This window comes from Hemitrygon akajei, chromosome 1 (assembly GCF_048418815.1).
Source record: "Hemitrygon akajei chromosome 1, sHemAka1.3, whole genome shotgun sequence".
Classification (NCBI taxonomy): Eukaryota; Metazoa; Chordata; class Chondrichthyes; order Myliobatiformes; family Dasyatidae; genus Hemitrygon; species Hemitrygon akajei.
The window spans coordinates 87,807,950-87,832,183 of record NC_133124.1 but is presented as its reverse complement, the minus strand read 5'-3'; the positions used below and the strand labels follow the sequence as shown (position 1 = coordinate 87,832,183).

Genomic DNA, 24,234 nt, shown 5'->3' with positions numbered 1-24,234 from the left:
CATTTTGGTAGAAAGAGTAAAAGTGTAGATTACTTTCTAAATGGAAAGCAAATTCAGAAATCAGATGTGCAGGAGAGTCCTTGTGCAGGATTCCTGAAAGGTTAACTTGCAGGTTGAGTGAGTGTAAGGAAGGCAAATGCAATATTAGTTTCAATAGGACTAGAAAATAAAAGTAAAGAATAAATGCTGAGTCTTTATAGGGCATTTTTCAGACAACATTTGGAGTATTGTGAGTAGCTTGGGGCCCAATAGCTGAGGAAGAACGTGCTGATATTTGACATGCTTCTTCCAGAGGATGAATACAAAATTATACTGGGGATGGAAGGGCTAACATACGTGGAACATTTGATGGAATTTAGAAGGATGAGGTGTTGGTGTGTGAAACTGGTAGAATATTGAAAGCCCCGGAGAGAATGGAGGTGCAGTGTATGCTTCCAATAGTGGGAGAGTCTAGAACTGGAGGGCATACCCTCAGAATAAAAGGCGATGAGGATGAACTGATGAATCTGTGGAATTCATTTGCACAGACAGCTGTGGATGTCAAGTCCATGGGTATACTTAAAGCAGAGGTGGATAGGTTCTCGATTAGTAAGGGCATCAAAGGTTATGGGGGAAAGCAGGGGAAAGGGGTTGAGAACGATTAAAAAAAATCAGCCATAATGGAATGACAGAGCAGACCTGATTGGTCGAATGGCATAACTCTGCTCCCACGGTCTTATAGTTTATCCAATTCAGAAGAGTCTTCAGGTTATCCTTACTTTTTGAGTAGACCATCTTTTAAAATATTTTCTGTATGAAAAAATATTTGACTTGCTGAGAGACCAATTAGCATTCATAACTGAAGCTCCTGCAATATATGTTTTTGCCATTTACTTCAATATTTATATCAGCAATCGACACAGATTTTGTAGTTCTTTCACTGCAAGCTTTAGCAGTGCCCAAAATATGCTACTAAATTGGCATTACACTGCCCAAGACCAAGATCGGGTGCAAGAGGTCAGAGGTCTGAAGCCTGTGTAAAGCCCAGAGCATTGAAATAAAGGGTTGAAGTTGAATTTATCCAAAGTGGAATTGGGCACTTGAGACATGGGCAGGAATAAATGGGGTGTTTGGTTGTCAGAGGATCAAGCCTTACAGGGTTAGAAAATTTGTGATGTAGGCCATCAGGGGATTAGAGCCTGAGAGATTAGATTTGGCCAGTGAAAGCCATCAGAGGATTCGGCCCTAGACATCATGGTGTCTGGCAAAGTGTGCAGTGGAATTGAGGCCCTGACTGTACATGAGGAGTCCAACAAGGAGGGATCCTCTTACTGGCAGCCTATTGTAGTCTTGGTGCTTTTTTATGAAACTTGGCCTGAGTACAAGGCATTTTATTGGACTCTTCAACTCAACTTCTCGGTATTATTTTTATTTGCATAGTTTGTCTGCTTTTGCACATTGGTTGTTTGTCCACCTTTGTCTGCTAATGTATAGCTTATTGTAAAATTCTATTGTGTTTGTTTTCTCTTGTACATATCTGGAAAAAATGAATCTTAAGGTAGTATATGTACATACATACTGTATGCATACTTTGATAATAGATTTGCTTTGAACTATGAACTGGAGTACATGATAATTTGATGCTACACTAAGTCACATGCTGATTGGTTGCAAGAGCACTGAGTCTTAATTCTGGAATTTAGCTTCTTGGCTTCTACTTGAAGCTAAGTTTGTTTGAAAAAAAAACTCAGCATCCATGAGCGGGTGACTGAAAAGTAACATAAACAGTATCTTCCATTATCTTGCTGGGCTGGATTTGTGATGTTTATTATGAAAAGGACATATCTGGGCAGTTTTCCACATTATCTGGTTGATTCCATTTGTATAGCGGTTTCACTCTAGAGTGCCATCCTCCAGTCCTACAGGAGGGATGCATTCTAGTCCCAGAGGTTTTTCTATATTTTGGCTCTCAACTGCTTCCTGAAACACATGGAAGGAATCAAAATGGCTGAAGACTGGCTTCGATACTGGCAGGATTTCAAACAGAGCTGAGATGGACCATCCAGCCAGCACTCTTGGCAGAACATGGTTATAACTGCTTCAGATTTGTCTTTACCTTGACATGCTCGACCCAAATAACGTTAAGGATTAAAAAATGGTAGAGAGGCATCCTTTCATATCTCTCCAACCATTCATTACAATGTAATTGTTACCTATCAAATAACTATCCTCGGCGTAAGTGGCTGAAGATCAAAGGCATTACTGACTACACACAGAAAAATGGTGTACACCATCACACCTCCCTCCCTTTTGCTCATAATTACTTTTATACATGCTTTGAGACATACAACACAATGCCAGCCACTAAAGCTACACCCGTTCCAGGTGAGTGGGCACTGTCTGTAACAGCAGCAGATGTGAGAAGGACTCTGCAGAGTCAATCCCCATAAGGTAGCTGGGCAGGACAACATCCCAGGCCAAGTACTCAGGCAGTGTGCACATCAGCTCATGCACATCTTCACGGACCTCTTAACACTTCTTTCATCCAGGCTGCTGTCCCCACATGCTTCACAAATTAGCCACCATCGTCCTTGTACCAAAGAACTCTATACCTTCAGAACTATATCACTACCGCCTGGTGGCACTGACGCCAATCACCATGAAGTCCTGATGGCACTCCATTCTTGCCACACTAGACACTCACCAATATGCTGAGCAACAGAACTGCTCTACCACAGATGCCATAGCATCTGAAGCAGCACCTGGCCCTGACACACCCAGAAATCAAGTATGCATGTCAGAATGCTGCTTCTCAACACAGAATCCTCAAAATGGGCACCCCCCAGGGCTGTGAGCTGAGCCCATTGCTGCACATTCTCATCACACACGTCCACACAGCCAAACACCCGAGTAGCCACATTGCCTGGTTTGCTGATGACACAACGGTGATGGGCTCATCACCATCAACAGCCTGTAGAGAAGAGGTGGAAGACTCAGGGCCTGGTGCCAGCAAATAACCTCTTCCTTCATGGTTATCGACTTCAGGATAACTCACACCAATCATATTGGAAACTGTGAGCAGTTTTAAACTCCTGGGAGTACACATCTCACACAACCTCTCATAGTCCCAGAACACATCCGATGCAGAGAGGCTCTACTTTCTGAGGAGGCTGAAGACAGATAGGAGGCATTCTGCAGGTGCACAGTAGAGAGCGTCCTAACAAGCTACATTACTACTTGGTACAGAAACTGCAGGAAGGCTCCAGTCAAAACTGCCAAATGCATCACTGGATACAGAGGGAGTGTGTTGCAGGGAGACAACTAGGCTGCAAAGACCACGATGATCTTTTGTGCATTCAAAAGCCTAATAACAGTGTGATGGCAGTTCTCCTTGCATCTGGTGCTCTGCGTTCTCAAGCTCTTGTAGGAGGGGTGCTTGATTAAGTAACTGCTTTCCTGGGCAATTGGAAATGTAGAGAGACAGTGGAGAGGAGGTTGGTTTGTGTGATAGACCATGCTGTGTTCACAGCTCTCTGCAATTTCTTGCTGTCTTTGATGGATTAGTTACCATACCAAGCTCTGATTCATCTGGACAGGTTGCTTTTAATGAATGCCAGATTGATCTAATCCATTGGTTATGAGATCACTTAGCCCTGTGTGTTATAGTGCCACTTTTGCTCTTTAGCATGCATGTAGTGCTGGGAAGAAACATCAAGTTGACATCTCATTTACAGGGATGAGAAAATCTGCAGATGCTTGAAATCCAAGCAATACGCTCTAAATGCTGGAGGAACTCAGCAGGCTAGCCAATAGCTATGGAAAAGAATAAACAGTCGATGTTTTGGGCTGAGACCCTTCATCAGGATCGTTGACCACCCTTTTCCATAAATGCTGCCTGGCCTGCTGAGCTCCTCCAGCATTTTGTGTGGTAACTCATTTACAGGTATACTTTACACATCTGCCAGAATCTGACATTAAATTGGAGTTGATTTCCCAGTCTGATTGAAGCAGTAGAGTGAGGAATACTTCAGGCAATGAAGTTAATTGATAGTCGTGGTGTTCACATCACCTTATGGTTGCTCAGTTTTGAGCTTCCAGATGTGTTCTGAGCACTTGCTTCAAAACATAATGGACACATGGGCATCAGTACTCTGAGGTGGGTAAATTGGTAACCACAAGATCAAGCAGGTTTATCCCTTGCAATAGTTAATTTTCTTCTAATTTTTTTGCAGCTACTTCCCAGAGGACTCAGTCAGCTCAGCCCATTGTTCTTGTTATTTGTCAGTTAAAGGATGAGAGTAAATGGTGATCAGGAGGAGGTTTCATATTATATCATGAGTCTTCATGGAGTCTAGAGAGCAGAGAACTGACAGCCACACATCATTATATCATCTCTTGTGCTGGCCCTGCTTTGCTCTTAGAACAGGGTGTACCCAGTAATTGTGTAGAAGTATCATTATAACATGACTTAGTGAATATAGCTATGTCAGTCTTGACTAATCTGTGTCAAGAATTTTCACACCAATTTTTACACCATTCCTCAGATCTTGTGAGGAAGACTTTGCAAAGTGCCTGGACTTAATGCCTACAGGGTGGTCCCTCAGCTTCCATTAATGATGGCATTTGTAATGCCATCTGTAAGTGGTGTTGATGATATATATCAAAAAATGATCATTATTAAGATTGATCGATTGAAATGCCCAGACTATGCACATATACTTAAAGGCTGGATAAAGTAGACATGGAGAGGATGTTTCAATTAGTAGGAGAGTCTTGGATCTGAGGACTTAACCTCAGTATAAAGGGATGCCCCTTTAAAACCAAGATGAGAAGGAGTTTCTTCAGCCAGAGGGGGATGAATCGGTGGAATTTGTAGCTGTGAAGGCCAAGTCATTGAATATATTTAGAGCAGAGGTTTATATAATCTTGATTGTTAAAGAGGTTTAAGGGATACAGAGAGAAGGCAGGAGAATGGAATTGAAAAATTCAACCATGATTGAATGGTGGAACAGAATTAGTGGGCTGAATGACTTAATTTTGCTCTTATATCCTATGGTATATATTTGCCTGCTTTAGAAAGGGCAGGTAATTAACCTTCCAGTTTATTGCACAGGCTGAGAAAGCAGTCACAAGTAACTCCCAACATTTACATCATTTTCCATTTCAATACAGATTTCTAGCTTTTATACTTTTCCATTTTTATCCTAATTAACATTGTGGTAAGGTGGATGTTTCTGCCTTAATTTTTATTTTGTGTTGTGAATCAAATGAAAAAAAAGATCTGGCAGCAAACGGTTTGACAAAACACGCTTTGTACAGAAATACCACGCATTCTCTGAGGAGAAATAAAACTATTTCATGCTTGAAGAGTCTGTCAGCTTATGAAAAGTTCCCTTAGGACCAAACACATTGCAGTAGAGCCAAGAGCTTGACTTTGATGATGCATTGTATAGATTGAATTTAAGACCATGTTTGCATTGGCTTTGGTGATTGTAAAGCAAACACTTCACTAAATATTGTTGCACTGAAATCCAGTAAAATTTTAAAGTGACAGTTTTGAGTTCATCTAGCTCACGTAATAAGTGGCTTACTGAGTAAATGCAGTTGCAGGAAATTGTAAATAAAAATAGAAATGCTCAGAATGCTCCACCCCTCATTCTCCCTGACCTGGCTGCATCTGCCTGTCATCCTCACCCCTCCTCAGTCCACCGATCACCCACTGGTCCCCAACTCTCCAGTATCTCTCTCCTCATTATCGTGGCTACCTTCCCTCTACAAGCCTCCATCCTGATGTAACCTGAAACACCAACTATTTCTTTGCCTCCAGAGATGCTATTTGATTCACCGAGTTCCTCCAGCAGTTTCCAGCACCTGCTGTCTCTTGGGTCTCCTATTATAAAAGAAAGTTGACACTTTTACAATTCCATTCCATGCAAAATGTTGTTGATGTAGAACTGGAATTATTATTACTGCAGTCTTTGTTTCTACCAGTTTCTCTTCTTAAAATCATAAAACCACAAGTACATTGTGAACACTGTCACTAACTATAATATTCAATTTTTTTGCCTGTTCCAGAGTTTTTATGAAGGACAGTCCGCCGCATGGGATTCCGCCAAGAAAGATGAAAACAGGATGAAGAACAGATACGGGAATATCATAGCTTGTGAGTGCTGCTCCTCTTGGAAAATGATCCCAGATCTTGATAAAGCTACATTGTATCATAAAAGCAGCAACATAGCTCTAATGTTGTTGACTGATCTTAGTCTGAGTTACTCCTCAGAGCATACAAGGCTTTAAGCTTTTTGATTATTCATCCCTTGTCTTTTGTATTGGTTCTAACTATAAATGCCCGAGGCCATTAGCAGCCCAGTGTCTGTTATCTTCAGTAGATTTCTTGCTGCACTTGCCTTTGGCCACACACTTGTTTTCATCCAGCTGTGAGATGTTAGCTCATCAGTCTCAAAGCACTTTTTCTCTAGAAAAAAAAGGAGCAGGTTGGTCTCATCATAAGCCCAAGTTGTCAGGGATTCAATATAGCAAGTGGAAGTGTCAATTAAAAGAGAAGACGGCTTTTTTTTAAAGAATAGCTTTATTTGTCATATACAGTGAAATATAATGTTTGTGTCAATGGCCAACACAGTCCAAGATTGTACTGGGGTAAGCCCATAAGTTTCCTATGTTTCCAGTGCCAACAGAGCATGCCCACAACTCACGAACCCTGATCCTAACTGTTGGTTCTTTTGATAACATTAGACCTGCCAACTTCGCAACCTCCCTTCTATCAAATATCAACTCCTCCCACTGTCGCTGCGCCAACTTCTACATTTGATGCACTGCCTATCTTCCGTCCAACAATTGTTGTCCGTCTTGTTTCACCTTGACAACTTCTACTGAATGACACAACTGTAAGGAATGCATTGTGGGCCTTAATTTGTTTAACCATAAATCAGATATGGAACGAAAGCCTAATTCCATCCTTGTCCCACTGCAAGACTCTTACCAATAATTTAGTATAGTGGTGAAGATATTGGTTCAATAGTCAAAGGCTTAGCCCATTGACCCAGGGATGTGAATTATTACCAATTACTTTGCGTATGCTATAATCTACCGGTACTTAAAAGAAAACTTGGAAATGACTGGATAGGAAGGGCATTGTGTCGATGAAGTAGATTTAATGAAGTTTATTCTGAATCAATTATATTGAGCACTCTTTAAAGAGAAAGTAGGGGGAAGGGCATTGTGGCTAATAACTGCATGTGCATTCCAGCTGACGAATGATGTTTAGAATCTGCAGGAGGAAGTGCAGAACTCCATATATGTCAAAGAGCTCAATGAAGTGGGGAAGTGTGTTCTTTTAATTTGTATCATCGTGTACAGATGTTTTTGTTTAAGCACTATTCTCTACATTCACCTTACTCTACAGAAAACTAACAATGGCTCACACCTAGTTTCTTTCTCACTGCCCCCCACTGCCATCTCTCACACACATCTGAGTTATGTATACTGAAGCCACAGATAATGAGCTGTACACAAAGATCCACAGTAATTAGAGGCCAATCCACCCATCCAAAACCTGCTGGTGCTATTATGTACTTGAGTTTCTTTTTTCCTGAATAAAATCTATGACTATGTTCCTTTATTCTCTTTTCTCTCCGACGCTTGTTCAACCTCCCCTCACTTACTTCCGCCATTCCCAGCGACAGAGTGGTCCACAATGTCACTGCTCTATTGAATAAATGGGACATGGATTTTTATGTAAGGCAGGCTTCTTTCCCCATCATGCTTTGCAGAGGTTTAGCTGTTAACCACACACCAACAATGAAGCCTTGCAGCAGTGTGAATGAACATTTACATAGAAGATAACTACATCGCTTAGAAAACTGAATAATGTTATTGAAATTGAAAAGGTGTAGAAAAGAATTTGTTCTTGTGACACGTTTGGGAAAATTCAATGTTTGCCTCTACACAATGGTGACTTTTATCCCATTTTACCCAGTACTAAAACGAGAGTCAATTTCTACCAAGTTGTATTTTATGACAATTCATATCCCTGAGATCTTTCAGCCATTAGTTTAATTATTCTAGTATTTTTCTCCTTCCTACAAACAATATTTTATACTTGCCCATGTGTACTAATCTTTAATTCCAATTATTCTTCCGTGTTTAAATCTAACATTACAATAACTCATATCAAGGATAGCAAGTACATTTGTTTTAAATTGAATGAAGGTAGAACAGCTCCTGGAATTGCCTCACCATTATTTATTCTGATATGTAAAACCTCTAAAATGTTGTAGGCTATTGCTGGTTGGTGCACTTACTGGATGATTTGTGCACATGACATGCAGATTAATTATTGAAGACCCATTCTACTTCTCCATACCTTGACAGAGAAATTCCAGATTTATATTGGTTCTTTTCCCCTGTCTGAGAAATTGTTCATGTGCAAACAGAATTCAGAATTTGGCAGCAACATGAAGACATATTCTGTTTGGTGTAGAAAGAATAAAGCCCCTTGTTTTAGCAGGCACTGATGTGTTGCCATCCCTTTTTACATAAGAATAGCAGGATTTAGCAATACTAGAACCTTTTGTTTTTCTCCATTTTCTCTGTCCTTGATGGTGGACTTACAGTCCATGCAATGCCAACTGTTGTTCCCTGCCTTCCCTGTATCTTTGACAGTGATGAGTGGTTGTTGCACTTATTCCCTCATCTCTCCTGGAGAAAAACACACTAAGCACTGAGCTGGTCCTTTGGGATAAAGAGTCTCTTGACCTGCTGGACTTGTTATGAATGTGTGGGTGTGACCAGAATAAATCTCCCCAGCAGCAATCTGTAGTGGAAGGGCTGAGTTCAATGACTGGTGAAGTTATTGAACTAATAGATGTGAGTTTGAGTAGCTGGCAGTTTTAAATTCAAGGAATTAAGCACATTTGGATTTTTAAAAATTATTTTATCAGTTAATGAACCTACTGTATATTTTCAAAACTCTGCAAGAAATCACTTATAACGAACATAAATAACTCCAGTGCCAATTGTATGATGTTCCCTTAATGCCCTTCTCCGTTCATGAACATTTATGGATGTAAAATACATCCCAGCATTCCAGGTCAGGCGCCCCCATCCCATGGGTGAACAAACACATGCAGTGTCTCATTAGGGGTTAGCATTCAGCACCGGTATTCAGTGCCAAATCCAAGCACTTTCTCATTCCTACTCTTCCACTGTCAGCTGACGCCCATACTGCCTGCACACATTCTTCTCTATCCCTATTATAAATGTGTCCAAACCGGGGTGTAAAGGGTATCACAGAAGGAGCTGGCGACTGCTGACATGAAAAGCACTGCAAGGCTGATGAAATGTAGGAAGATAAAACCCGTGAAGATGCCTGTGCCTGTTATGTACTGGGAGTCAACATGTTGGACCAAAGGAAAGTTTGCTCAATAGCAGACAGATAGGGCATACATTTTTTCTGTTTCTTTAGCTGCAGTGAATCCTTTTTGAAATTCTCCATTCTCCCATTACAGCAAGGATCCTACAGAGCCACTTGAAATTTTTAAAAATGCTTTCAGCATATTGCCATGACACTTGCCAGTTTCAGCAGAACATCCCCGTGACACTGGCCAGTTTCAGCAGAACATCCCCGTGACACTGGCCAGTTTCAGCAGAACATCCCCGTGACACTGGCCAGTTTCAGCAGAACATCCCCGTGACACTGGCCAGTTTCAGCAGAACATCCCCGTGACACTGGCCAGTTTCAGCAGAACATCCTCGTGACACTCCCCAGTTTCAGCAGAACATCCCCGTGACACTCCCCAGTTTCAGCAGAACATCCCCGTGACACTGGCCAGTTTCAGCAGAACATCCCCGTGACACTGGCCAGTTTCAGCAGAACATCCCCGTGACACTCCCCTGTTTCCACGGAACATCCCCGTGACACTGGCCAGTTTCAGCAGAACATCCCCGTGACACTGGCCAGTTTCAGCAGAACATCCCCGTGACACTCCCCAGTTTCAGCAGAACATCCCCGTGACACTCCCCAGTTTCAGCAGAACATCCCCGTGACACTGGCCAGTTTCAGCAGAACATCCCCGTGACACTCCCCAGTTTCAGCAGAACATCCCCGTGACACTGGCCAGTTTCAGCAGAACATCCCCGTGACACTGGCCAGTTTCAGCAGAACATCCCCGTGACACTCCCCAGTTTCAGCAGAACATCCCCGTGACACTGGCCAGTTTCAGCAGAACATCCCCGTGACACTGGCCAGTTTCAGCAGAACATCCCCGTGACACTCCCCAGTTTCAGCAGAACATCCCCGTGACACTGGCCAGTTTCAGCAGAACATCCCCGTGACACTGGCCAGTTTCAGCAGAACATCCCCGTGACACTCCCCAGTTTTGTCAGAACATCCCCGTGACACTGGCCAGTTTCAGCAGAACATCCCCGTGACACTGGCCAGTTTCAGCAGAACATCCTCGTGACACTCCCCAGTTTCAGCAGAACATCCCCGTGACACTCCCCAGTTTCAGCAGAACATCCCCGTGACACTGGCCAGTTTCAGCAGAACATCCCCGTGACACTCCCCAGTTTCAGCAGAACATCCCCGTGACACTCCCCTGTTTCCACGGAACATCCCCGTGACACTGGCCAGTTTCAGCAGAACATCCCCGTGACACTGGCCAGTTTCAGCAGAACATCCCCGTGACACTCCCCAGTTTCAGCAGAACATCCCCGTGACACTCCCCAGTTTCAGCAGAACATCCCCGTGACACTGGCCAGTTTCAGCAGAATATCCCCGTGACACTGGCCAGTTTCAGCAGAACATTCCCGTGACACTGGCCAGTTTCAGCAGAACATCCCCGTGACACTCCCCAGATTCAGCAGAACATCCCCGTGACACTGGCCAGTTTCAGCAGAACATCCCCGTGACACTGGCCAGTTTCAGCAGAACATCCCCGTGACACTCCCCAGTTTTGTCAGAACATCCCCGTGACACTGGCCAGTTTCAGCAGAACATCCCCGTGACACTGGCCGGTTTCAGCAGAACATCCCCGTGACACTCCCCAGTTTCAGCAGAACATCCCCTTGACACTGGCCAGTTTCAGCAGAACATCCCCGTGACACTGGCCAGTTTCAGCAGAACATCCCCGTGACACTGGCCAGTTTCAGCAGAACATCCCCTTGACACTGGCCAGTTTCAGCAGAACATCCCCGTGACACTGGCCAGTTTCAGCAGAACATCCCCGTGACACTCCCCAGTTTTGTCAGAACATCCCCGTGACACTGGCCAGTTTCAGCAGAACATCCCCGTGACACTGGCCAGTTTCAGCAGAACATCCCCGTGACACTCCTCAGTTTTGTCAGAACATCCCCGTGACACTCCCCAGTTTCAGCAGAACATCCCCGTGACACTCCCCAGTTTCAGCAGAACATCCCCGTGACACTCCCCAGTTTTGTCAGAACATCCCCGTGACACTGGCCAGTTTCAGCAGAACATCCCCGTGACGCTGGCCAGTTTCAGCAGAACATCCCCGTGACACTCCCCAGTTTTGTCAGAACATCCCCGTGACACTGGCCAGTTTCAGCAGAACATCCCCGTGACACTGGCCAGTTTCAGCAGAACATCCCCGTGACACTGGCCAGTTTCAGCAGAACATCCCCGTGACACTCCCCAGTTTCAACAGAACATCCCCGTGACACTGGCCAGTTTCAGCAGAACATCCCCGTGACACTGGCCAGTTTCAGCAGAACATCCCCGTGACACTCCCCAGTTTTGTCAGAACATCCCCGTGACACTGGCCAGTTTCAGCAGAACATCCCCGTGACACTGGCCAGTTTCAGCAGAACATCCCCGTGACACTCCCCAGTTTTGTCAGAACATCCCCGTGACACTGGCCAGTTTCAGCAGAACATCCCCGTGACACTGGCCAGTTTCAGCAGAACATCCCCGTGACACTCCCCAGTTTTGTCAGAACATCCCCGTGACACTGGCCAGTTTCAGCAGAACATCCCCGTGACACTGGCCAGTTTCAGCAGAACATCCCCGTGACACTCCCCAGTTTCAACAGAACATCCCCGTGACACTGGCCAGTTTCAGCAGAACATCCCTGTGACACTGGCCAGTTTCAGTAGAACATCCCCGTGACACTGGCCAGTTTTAGCAGAACATCCCCGTGACACTGGCCAGTTTCACCAGAACATCCCCGTGACACTCCCCAGTTTCAGCAGAACATCCCCGTGACACTGGCCAGTTTCAGCAGAACATCCCCGTGACATTGGCCAGTTTCAACAGAACATCCCCGTGACACTGGCCAGTTTCAGCAGAACATCCCCCGTGACACTCCCCAGTTTCGGCAGAACATCCCCTTGACACTCCCCAATTTCAGCAGAACATCCCCTTGACACTCCCCAATTTCAGCAGAACACCCCCGTGACACTGGCCAGTTTCAGCAGAACATCCCCGTGACACTCCCCAGTTTTGTCAGAACATCCCCGTGACACTGGCCAGTTTCAGCAGAACATCCCCGTGACACTCCCCAGTTTCAGCAGAACATCCCCTTGACACTCCCCAATTTCAGCAGAACATCCCCGTGACACTGGCCAGTTTCAGCAGAACATCCCCGTGACACTCCCCAGTTTCAGCAGAACATCCCCGTGACACTTGCCAGTTTTAGAAAGCATCCGATCTGGTTGCAGCACAGCTTGGTACAGCAACTGCTCTGCCCAAGTCAATAGACAACAGGCAATAGGTGCAGGAGTTTTGAAAGCATCCAGAGAACTGGCCTCCACTGCCTTCTGAGGCAGAGCATTCCACAGATCCACAACTCTCTAGGTGAAAAAGTTTTTCCTCAACTCTGTTCTAAATGGCCTACCCCTTATTCTTAAAATGTGGCCTCTGGTTCTGGACTCCCCCAACATCGGGCACATGTTTCCTGCCTCTAGCGTGTCCACTCCCTTAATAATCTTATATGTTTCAATCAGATCCCCTCTCATCCTTCTAAATTCCAGTGTACATAAGCCCAGTCGCTCCAATCTTTCAACATATGACAGTCCCGCTATCCCGGGAATTAACCTCGTGAACCTATGCTGCACCCCCTCAATAGCAAGAAAGTCCTTCCTCAAATTTGGAGACCAAAACTGCACACAATACTCCAGGTGTCGTCTCACCAGGGCTCTGTACAAATGTAGAAGGACCTCTTTGCTCCTGTACTCAACTCCCCTTATTATGAAGGCCAACATGCCATTAGCTTTCTTCACTGCCTGCTGTACCTGCATGCTTACTTTCAGTGACTGATGAACAAGGACACCTTGATCTCGTTGTACTTCCCCTTTTCCTAACTTGACACTATTCAGATAGTAATCTGCCTTCCGGTTCTTGCCATCAAAGTGAATAACCTCACATTAATCTACCGTAGATTTCACACTACAGAGCGCACCTGATTAAAAGCCGCTGGCTCTAATTTTAAAAAGAAAATCAATTTTGTACTTGTACAAGCCGCACCGGATTTTAGGCCGCACCGGATTTTCGGCTGCACCGGATTTTCGGCCGCAGGTGTCCCACGTTGTAATATGAGATATTTACACAGAAAGATATTACACGTGAGGATTTTTTAACTTTTAATTAAATCCATATGGTAACATAAACAAATACATATTGCAAATGCTTTTTTTCGAACCATGCCTGTAACGCGACTACTTTTAAATATACGTTGCGTATACTTTTTTACTGAACAACATTCCAATATCTCCTAACGACTGGTAAAAAATATATATACTGCAGCCTACCAGGAAAAGTTATTGATCGCCTTTAACTTAAAAGCAGCGTTCGCTCAGATCTAATGCCGCTCGCGTAATGTGCTCGCCCCCCTCCTTCCCGTTTATCGCAAACCGGTATTTTTCCCACTAGACGCGGCGAAACCGGGTGTGACGTCATAGCATCCCGCGATGTAGTACAGAAAACAAATATAGTTAAAACACTTCTAACTTTAACTAGAAAATGAATTACTAAGCGAAAATATTATAAACTAAATAACTGCCATAAAGGCAGCACAATGCTTTTCTTCGAGTGTTTTCCATGTTGATGAGGGTGAGTACAAATGACTGATTTACAATAATTTAATTGTGAAAGTGCGCTTGATTTATCGTACAATTTCATTGGACCTCTGTGAACTACTCATCAATTTTATTGGTCTACTGTTACGAGGCAAAATGTTTTTGGCGGCATGAAAAAAAATCATGCATTAGCCGCACCGTAGTAAAGGCCGCAGTGTTCAAAGCTGTTCAAAATGTGGGAAAAAAGTAGCGGCTTATAATCCGACATCTACGGTACATTAAACTGCATCTGCCATGCATTTGCCCACTCACCCAACCTGTCCAAGTCACCCTGCATTCTCATAACATCCTCCTCACATTTCACACTGCCACCCAACTTTGTGTCATCTGCAAATTTGCTAATGTTACTTTTAATCCCCTTATCTAAATCATTAATGTATATTGTAAATAGCTGCGGTCCCAGCACCGAGCCTTGCGGTACCCCACTAGTCACTGCCTGCCATTCTGAAAAGACCCGTTAATCCCTTCTCTTTGTTTCCTGGTCTGCCAACCATTTCTCTATTCATGTTAGTACGCTACCCCCAATACCATGTGCTCTAGTTTTGGCCACTAATCTCCTATGTGGGACGTTATCAAAGGCTTTCTGAAAGTCCAGGTACACTACATCCACTGGCTCTCCCTTGTCCATTTTCATAGTTACATCCTCAAAAAGTTCCAGAAGATTAGTCAAGCATGATTTCCCCTTCGTAAGTCTATGCTGACTCGGACCGATCCTGTTACTGCTATCCAAATGTGCTGCTATTGCATCTTTTATAATTTCCAGCATCTTCCCCACCACTGATGTCAGGCTAACTGGTCTATAATTCCCTGTTTTCTCTCTCCCTCCTTTCTTAAAAAGTGGGATAACATTAGCTACCCTCCAATCCACAGGAACTGATCTTGAATCTATAGAACATTGGAAAATGATTACCAATGTGTCCACAATTTCTAGAGCCACCTCCTTAAGTACCCTGGGATGCAGACAATCAGGTCCTGGGGATTTATCAGCCTTCAGTCCCATCAGTCTACCCAACACCATTTTCTGCTTAATGTGAATTTCCTTCAGTTTCACCGTTACCCTAGGTCCTCTGGCCACTATTACATCTGGGAGATTGTTTGTGTCTTCCCTAGTGAAGACAGATCCAAAGTACCTGTTCAACTCGTCTGCCATTTCCTCGTTACCCATAATTAATTCACCCATTTCTGTCTTCAAGGGCCCAACTTTGGTCTTAACTAACTTTTTCCTCTTCACATACCTAAAGAAGCTTTTACTATCCTCCTTTATATTCTTGGGTAGCTTACCTTTGTACCTCAACTTTTCTCCCTGTATTGCCTTTTTAGTTATCTTCTGTTGCTCTTTAAAAGTTTCCCAATCCTCTGGCTTCCGGCTCATCTTTGCTATGTTATACTTCTTCTCTTTTATTTTTATACTGTCCTTGACTTCCCTTGTCAGCCACAGTTGCCCCTTACTCCCCTTAGAATTTTTCTTCCTCTTTGGAATGAACTGAACCTGCACCTTCTGTATTATTCCCAGAAATACCTGCCATTGTTGTTCCACAGTCATCCCTGCTGGGGTATCTTTCCAGTCAACTTTGGCCAGCTCCTCCCTCATGGCTCCATAGTTCCCTTTGTTCAACTGTAATACTGACACTTACGATTTTCCCTTCTCCCTCTCAAATTGTAGATTAAAACTTATCATATTATGGTCGCTACCTCCTAATGGCTCCTTTACCTTGGGTTCCCTTATCAAATCCGGTTCATTACACAACACTAAATCCACAAGAATTTACTGAAAGTTGGAAACACAGCCCAGTCCATCACGAAAACCAGCTTCCTCTCCATTACTTCCCATTGGCTTGAGGAAGCAGTCAACACAATCAAAGACATCTCTGATTCCACACATTCTCAATTCTCCTCTATCCCACTGGGCAGAAGATTCAGAAGTACATACAGTACTGCCAGGCTCAAGGACAGCTTCTACGGTTCTTGAAAAGAACTCTTAATATGCTTAAGAAAAACTCCTGATTTCTCCATCTACCTTGCCGTGTTCTTTGTGCTTTATTTGTCTGCCTGCACTGCACTATATTCTGTGTTGTTTACTTCCCCAATTTACACCATGCTTCTGTACGAAATGACATGCAAATGAAAGCTTTTTACTTTATCACAGTACATGTGACAATATTAACCATTACGCTCTACCACCTACCTCCAGGTTGAGCGAATTATAGTGGCAGTAGCCTTCACCAGTCCTTTCTGATGTTTGAATGTTGTGAGCGACGAGGGTGGGAGGAGAATTCCGGGATCTACTCCCAACTCAAAATGTTAATTAGAAGTTGATGGAGTTAGGTTTGAGATTTGGAGATTTCATGGAATGACAAAGGTTGTGCAAGATGGCCAGACCAAAAGCACTTGGAACTGAACTGTCTGCAATCATGTCCGATAAATGGGAGAATCAGTGCTCCTTATCTCCATCTCACTTTGCACCAAAAGTGGGCATTGTTGACTTTAATGTTTCTTAAGGTCTGTGATATTTATTTAATAACCAGCAATGGCTGTTTTCTTCTTCAGATGATCATTCTCGGGTCAGACTACAACCATTGGAAGGTGACTCAAATTCTGATTACATTAACGCAAACTATGTGGAAGTAAGTAGCTAACATCTGGTATGTATCTTTGAAGTATTCTTTAGCTGCATAAGAGCTTGTGTAGGTGAATAGAGAACTCTTTTACATATGTGATCCCAGATCAGGGGGGACAAGGATCAGAGGAATATTAAAGCTCCTTTTACTCTGCTAACAATTTGACAATCTCTGAACAGCATGTCACACTCTACTCTGCGTGACATTTGCTTTTTCCACACCTGCCATTCTGTGATTTCACAAAGAGACACTGCTGGTTTAATGTAATTAAAGACAGTCTTGTTCAGTGACACAGTGGCTGTCAGAATCAGGTCATCAATTGGTTAGAGGCAATGAATACTGTGATTGCCTTGTATAAGAATGTAAAATCGTTGTTGTTTGTTCTGGTTCCCAGCTTCTCATGGAATTGTAACTCCTTTCTGAAAAAACTGAAATGTGGAAGCAGTGAATTATTCTGTAATATTGACCAGAGGAGTTCTTTACCCACTATTGGAGCATAATATTTTGCATCCAAACTGCCTTCTAGGAGTGTCTGAAGCTGATACTGGAAGATATGGATTGTTTAGTCTATTTCAATTGATGATGTTTCTTAAAGTAATTTAGTGAAGGCGCAGATAAACCTCTGGAAGCAAACATCTTTAGCATGTGGCAGACAAAGATTGTAATCTGATATGCATTTTCCACCTATGCAGTACATCTGGTACTAACTTCTGAAGAGTCATATTTGGGCCAGTAACTGTATGTAATAAACATGGTTATCTCAAATTTTAAACATTTAAGTATCATCATGTATGAAGTGCTTTTTAAAGTTTATTATTTATATTAATAATTAATAGGTCATGTGGAAAGATGTAAGGTTGTATATTTTAATTATGGTTTCCCAATGACAAAAGAACAGGAAGGGAGATTTGACATTGGTTGCTCATATTGAAGACATACAAGATATTTCTCACCAGGTGGATTTGCTTCCAATACGTCCAGTGGATTAGAAGCAATGGAAAGTAACATTCAGAGGCAGAGACCACTTCTGGCAGATATCCTCACACGCCTTTAATGCCAATGAAAATTTTCTTCCCCTAGCCATAGGTTTAATGTAATAGAAACTAATAGTCTAATATTTGGCTTTATTTGAAGAAGAAAGAATAACCAATAATCACAATGTAGCAGGAAAGATAGACAAGTAGGATAGATAAAGGGGATGCAGTGGATGTTGTATATGTGGACTTTCAGAAGGCCTTGATCAAGGTGCCACACATGAGGCTGCTTACCAAGTTAAGAGCCCGTGGTATTACAGGAAAGTTACTAACCTGGTTAGAGCATTGGCTGATTGATAGGAGGCAGCAAGTGGGAATAAAAGGATCCTGTTCTGGTTGGCTGCCAGTAACTAGTGGTGTTCTGCAGGGGTCAGTTTTGGGACTACTTTTTTTGCTGTATATAAACGATTTAGATGATGAAAAGATGGCTTTGTTGCCAGGATTGTAGATGATACGAAGATTGGTGGAGGGACAGGTAGTGTTGAGGAAACAGATATGTTGCAGAAGGACAGATTGGAAGAATGGTCAAGAAAGTGGCAAGTGAAATATAATGTTGGAAAATGAATGGTCATGCAATTTGGAGGTAGAAATAAATGTGCCGGCTATTTTCTAAACGTGGAGAAAATCCAAAACTCTGAGATGCAAAGGGACTTGGGAGTCCATATGCAGAATGTTAAATTGCAGGATGAGTCAGTGGTGAGGAAAGCAAATACAATGTTAGCATTCATTTCAAGAGATCTAGAATACAAGAGCAGGGATGTGATGCCGAGGCTTTTAAAGGCACTGGCGAGGCCTCACCTTGAGTATTGTGTACAGTTTTGTGCTCCTTATCTCTTAGAAGAGATGTGCTGGCATTGGAAAGGGTCCAGAGGAGGATCACAAGGATGATTCCAGGAACGAAAGGGTTATCATCCGAGGAACGTTTGATGGCTCTGGGTCTGTACTGGCTGGAATTTATCTCATTGAAACCTTTTGCATGTTGAAAGGCCTAGACAGAGTAGATGTGCAAAGGATATTTTTCCATGGTGGGAGAGTCTAGGACAAGAGGGCACAGCCTCAGGATAGAGGGACGTCCATTCAAAACAGAGATGCAGAGAAATCTCTTTAGCCAGAGGTGGTGAATTTGTAGAATTTGTTGCCACATGCATCTGTGGAGGCCAGGTCCTTGGGTGTATTTAAGGCAGAGATTGATAGGTTCTTGATTGGACATGGCATCAAAGGTTACGGGGAGAAGGCCGAGAAATGGGGTTGAGGAAAAGATTTAAAAATAGGAACAGCCATGATTGAATGGCGGAGCAGACTCGATGGGCCAGATGGCTTAATTCTGCTCCAATGTCTTATGGAAACTTGTTTGGTTTCCGTTCCTAAATTGAATTGAAAAAGCAAAAAATAGCAAAAAAAACCATTCAGTTACAGGTGGAAGAATTGACGGCTGAGTTGGTCAGTTCTGATACAAACAGAAAAGGCTGGTTATTGAAATTGCTGAGTTCACTGTTGTGTCACAAGAGTTGCAATGTGTGCAGATGCTATCTCTCAGCCTTGCCTTGAGCTTCTTGGAACAAGTAGGAGGTTGACAGCGGAATAGTTAGAGTGGCATTGGATAAAGAGCTAGAGTGACAGTCGCAACATTCTGTAAATCACCAAATGCTATAGATGAGGCTAGAATAAGACCAAATGGGCCTTCTTGAAAAGTGCACATCTTTGAAAATAAAAAAATATATGTACATATATTTAGATGTGTATGGATTTATATATATAAAAAGAGAAATTGCTGAAAAATCGAAAAGAAATTGACTGGCATTCAAACATATCTGGTTTCCTATTGAATGATGGAAAATAAGTCTCTTTGCAGTAATTAATTGTTCTAATTTTCAGCACTCTTATAATGTCACAGTATTAGAACAGATAAAACTCTCCTGAGAGGAGTTCCTACATTAGCTTACTAATCTCTTTTTTGCCTCTTTTAGGGCTATCACAGACCGAACCACTATATTGCCACACAAGGTAAGCAAGTATATAAACCTTCAAAAGTGATACATTCACTAATATTATGTAGTAAGGAAAATCAAGGTATATATGAGATAATGTTCATATTTTATTATAGCCTTGAGTATTCACCAGCATCTCCAGAAGAAAGTGTACATGTATTATATTAACAATACAGAAACTTTTCAGGTCAATGAAATAAAGGTAATAAAGAATAAACTTTTCTTTATTACCTGGGATATTTGGGGTACTGTTTCAGGATTTTTTTTTCAACAACACTAATAGATTCTGTAAATGTACATTAAGCAAGAAATGTTGTGGTCCTTTACCCCACTCCCTCTTCTCTGCTGTCATCTCCTTTCATTCACCACCCCCCCCACCCCCCTCCACTCACTGAGAGAGAAAGAGAGAAAGTCAGTCCTGGACTATCTAGTTGGATGACTGGCAAAGCGGAAACCATTAACTGCTGGGATTCATGGGGATCAGGTGTGCTGGTAAACAAAGTGCAGGAAGTAATGAAATATAGGATGCAATTAGAAGGTATTTGGTATGTTTGCCTTATATCACAAGGGGATTTAAGTACAAGAGCTAGAAATTAGTGCTTCATTTGTATAAGGCTTCAGTGAGGACACATCTGGAGAACTTGCTGCATCATTGGTCTCTGTACTGCAGGTAAGACTTATCTGCTTCTGTGAATGTTTGTTAGTTTGATTCCAAATAATGATCATCATATGCAGAGAGAATGAGTAAGATAGGATAATACTCAATCAATAATTACACAAGTCAATGAAGAACACATTGAATACACATGAAGGAGAATCAACAAGAGGTGTTATGAGGTCATTTCCTGTTTAAAACCAATGGATTTAGTCATAGAATAAGACATCAACTGGTTTGGAGTGATTGAGAAATTGTTTTAGTCAAAGGGTTGGAATTTTCAAACCTAATATCTGTAAGTGTTCATCTGTTGAGCATTTTCAAGCTTGGAAACGTTATAATTTTGCAAAGAGAGACCAGTGGTTTGAGCAATTGTCTGAAGATAGGTGAAGATAGGGTGGAAGAAGCCTATTAAGCAAATTAAATGAGTGTTGCAGGTTCAGACTGGCAACAAGTGACTGAGTGAATCAGTGAAATGATTCACAGAGGGAAAGTAGTCTTTATTGGGTAAACTGGAAAGAGTGAAGGTTCCACCCTGCAGAACCAGCAGGGTGTGGGAAGGGAATACAGCAAGGGAAAGAGCCAAAGAAGGTAGGAGGAATACATAATGTCACATTGCCATGGAAATTCAGTAAGGCAGGGCTCACCAACCTTTTTTGTACCGTGGACCAGTTTAATATTGACAATATTGTTGTGGACCGGCCGACGGGGGTTACGGTGGGGGTGTTTATCACAACCGGAAAATAGGTGCTAAGGCAACTATAAGTCACTTATAAGTGGCTAATACACTCAATTTCGTTTCTAAAAGGATTTATCTAATGAATTTAATATTAAACACACAGCGCATATTTTCCTCACATGAATATAGTTATAAATCAATTATAACTCACTTATAAGTTAATAGCATCATAACATTTTAAGTAACGTTTGGATATTAAACACACAGCGCATATTTTCCTCATATGAACATATAAAATCATTGCAACACACCAGTGAGAGGGCAAGGTAAGGGCTGGAGGTCCCCGTACCGGAGCCGCGGTGGTCGCAGTCCGGAGAGAGCGACCGACCGAGCTAGGAGTGTGACAGGGTGCGTGCCCGCCCTCCTTGTAGGTAGGTAGAACCTATCAGCCGACAGAAGTTTGGCTTGAGGGATGACTTTCAGTAGATCGCAGCAAGGTAGCTGCTCTACTACTTACGAAACCCTGAGCCCGAATTAGGTCGTCTGTGAATATTTTAGCACCCGGTTCCCCACGAACATTCGGTGTGGTAAACAGGTTTAGAGGCGGCGCCCATCTGTCCGCAGTCCAAGCCAGTAGCAACAGCACTTCTCGCCGGCCGTGTGAGGCAGCTGGTTACCCGAGACCAACCAGTGATCCCTGGCGCTAGGGTATCACTGCGTTTAGGCAACTGATGACTTCGCGTGGGTAATGACTTTGCATGTGTAATGACCTCACGTGTGTTCAAGTTCAACAGTGGGCGTGACAGGGAATGAGGAAAGGTGCAGCTGACTCATATCATTTCCTCGCGGCCTGGTAACACATGCTTTGCGGTCCGGTACTGATCCGCAGCCCGGTTGTTGGGGACAACTACAGTAAGGTGATGTGAAGGGACCAAGCTGGTGGTTGATTCATGTCAATCTTGTCAGAAGCATTCGTGAAAACACAGAAACAGCTTAGACTGGAGGAAGGCATGGAGTCAGGTGCACAGGCATAGGAAGAAAGATCTGTATAAACATTTGCATACGCCAAGAATTGACAAAACTTGAAATTCTTGATACTTGTAAGGAGAAAATAAAAGAATTTTTGGTTCTGTCCATCACCTTGTCACCTTGTCATCGAACTTCCCATCCGTCTCGTTTCACCTGCAGCGCTCGCACATCCTAAAAAGGTGTTTAACGTTTCTGGCTTCTGAAATCTTTACTTGGCTCATTCTCATCAAGTGACTAAACTGCTTATTATAAAACATAGAACACAGAACTGCACGGCACAGGAATAAGCCCTTCAGGTCATAATGTTGTGCTGAACTAATTTAACTGAATACACCTAATTACATCTGCCAGTACATGGTCTATATCCCTCTATTATCTACACATTCATGTGTCTGTCTGGGAGCTTTTTTAATGCTTCTATCCTGTTGCCACTTCCAAGCATTCACCACTCCCTGTATAAAATACTTGTCCTTTGAATCCCCCCTCCCCCACCACCTTAAATGCATGTCCTCTTGTCATAAACACTTCCTTTCTGGGAAAAAGATACCAGCTGTCTATCAATGCCTCTCATACTTATGTAAACTTCTCCCAGGTCTCCCTTCAGCCTCTGCTGCTCTGGAGATTATTTCCAACATTATCACTGTTTTACTTCACTGTTCACCGACGTTAATCTGTAATTGATCACTACTGATCAATGATGTACAAAATTATCCATCTCAGTTCTTCAACAGGATCACGTGGTTGGGAAGCAGCTCCCTGCCCTTTGTCAATGACTTGGCTTCCTGCAACATAAACTCCAGCAAAATCAAAGACAAACTTATTATCAAAGCACATATAGGTCACTATGTACAACCCTTTTCTTGCAGGCATTTACAGGAAAATAAAGAAATACAATAACATTTATGAAAAGCTACACCTAAATAAAGATGATAAATAATCAATGCTGACGATAATAAAAGGAGATAAATTGTGCAAATAACTAAAAAATAATACTGAAAAGCGGAGTAGTAAAATTCTTGGAAGTGAGTCTATAGGTTGTGGAACTTGTTCAGAGTTGAGGTAAGTGAAGTTCCCATGCTGGTTCAGGAGCCTAATGGTTAGGTAGATAGATAGATAGATAGATACTTTATTCATCCCCATGGGGAAATTCAATATTTTTTCCAATGTCCCATACACTTATTGTAGCAAAACTAATTACATACAATACTTAACTCAGTAAAAATATGATATGCATCTAAAATCACCCTCTCAAAAAGCATTAATAATAGCTTTTAAAAAGTTCTTAATTAGTTTACTTAAATACATTGAGTCCTAACCCTGGCACTTTAACATATCTTACTTTTCAATTGTTCCTGTGGGATCTAACTCTCGTACCTCCTGCCTGATGGTAATAGTGAAAAGGGAGCGTGTCCTGGATGGCGGGGGTCCTTAATGGAGGGTGCTGCTTTCTTGTGGCAGTGCTCCATGTAAATCTGCTTATTGGTGGGTAAGGGTTTGCCTGTGATTGCCTGAGCTGTATCCACCACTTTCTGCAGATTTTTCCGTTCCTGTGCAGTCATGTTTCATAGCAGACTGTGACGCAACCAGTTTTTAGAATACTTTCCACTGTGCATCTGTCGAGGTTTGTTGAAGCTTTAGGTGACATGATGATTCTATGTAAACTTCTAAGAAAGTAGAGGTGGTGTTGTCACTTCTTTATGATGGCACTTAAGTGCTGGCCGCAGGACAGATCCCTATTATGATAACACCAAGGAATTTAAAGTTACTGGCCCCTCCACCTCAGATCCCCTCATGAAGACTGGCTCATGGACCTCCAGCTTCTTCCCCCTGTCGTCAATAATCAGATCTTTGGTTTGTTGGCACAGAGTGAGATGTCAAGCCATACCATCAAATAGTCCAAAATACTTCTGCAAAATGTTTGATAATATTTTTGAATGTTTATTCCATGCAAGTACATTCAGAAGCATTCAAAAACTATTATAGGGCATTCAAACTCCAATAAACTCTCTTTTAAATAATTAAAAATGGTAAAATTTTAAAGAAACAAAATTCCTAAATATTTTAAAACACTTATAAATATTTCAAAATGCTCAAACAATTATGGATGAAGTTAATGGACTTACAGTTATACTCTCTATTC

The 24,234-nt window shown here is 42.6% G+C and overlaps 1 protein-coding gene across 14 annotated transcripts in view; it reads left to right on the top strand.

Annotated features, from left to right (window-relative positions):
• The window catches only part of LOC140728571 (receptor-type tyrosine-protein phosphatase mu-like), a 994,862-nt gene that overhangs the window by 875,914 nt on the left and 94,714 nt on the right, over nucleotides 1–24,234 (top strand). For all 14 annotated transcript variants that reach the window (XM_073047511.1, XM_073047621.1, XM_073047608.1 and 11 more), the window contains 3 exons: nucleotides 6,055–6,142; nucleotides 16,639–16,715; nucleotides 19,711–19,747. In XM_073047511.1, coding sequence (XP_072903612.1) covers nucleotides 6,055–6,142; nucleotides 16,639–16,715; nucleotides 19,711–19,747 — 202 coding nt within the window. The remainder of the gene's footprint in view (nucleotides 1–6,054; nucleotides 6,143–16,638; nucleotides 16,716–19,710; nucleotides 19,748–24,234) is intronic.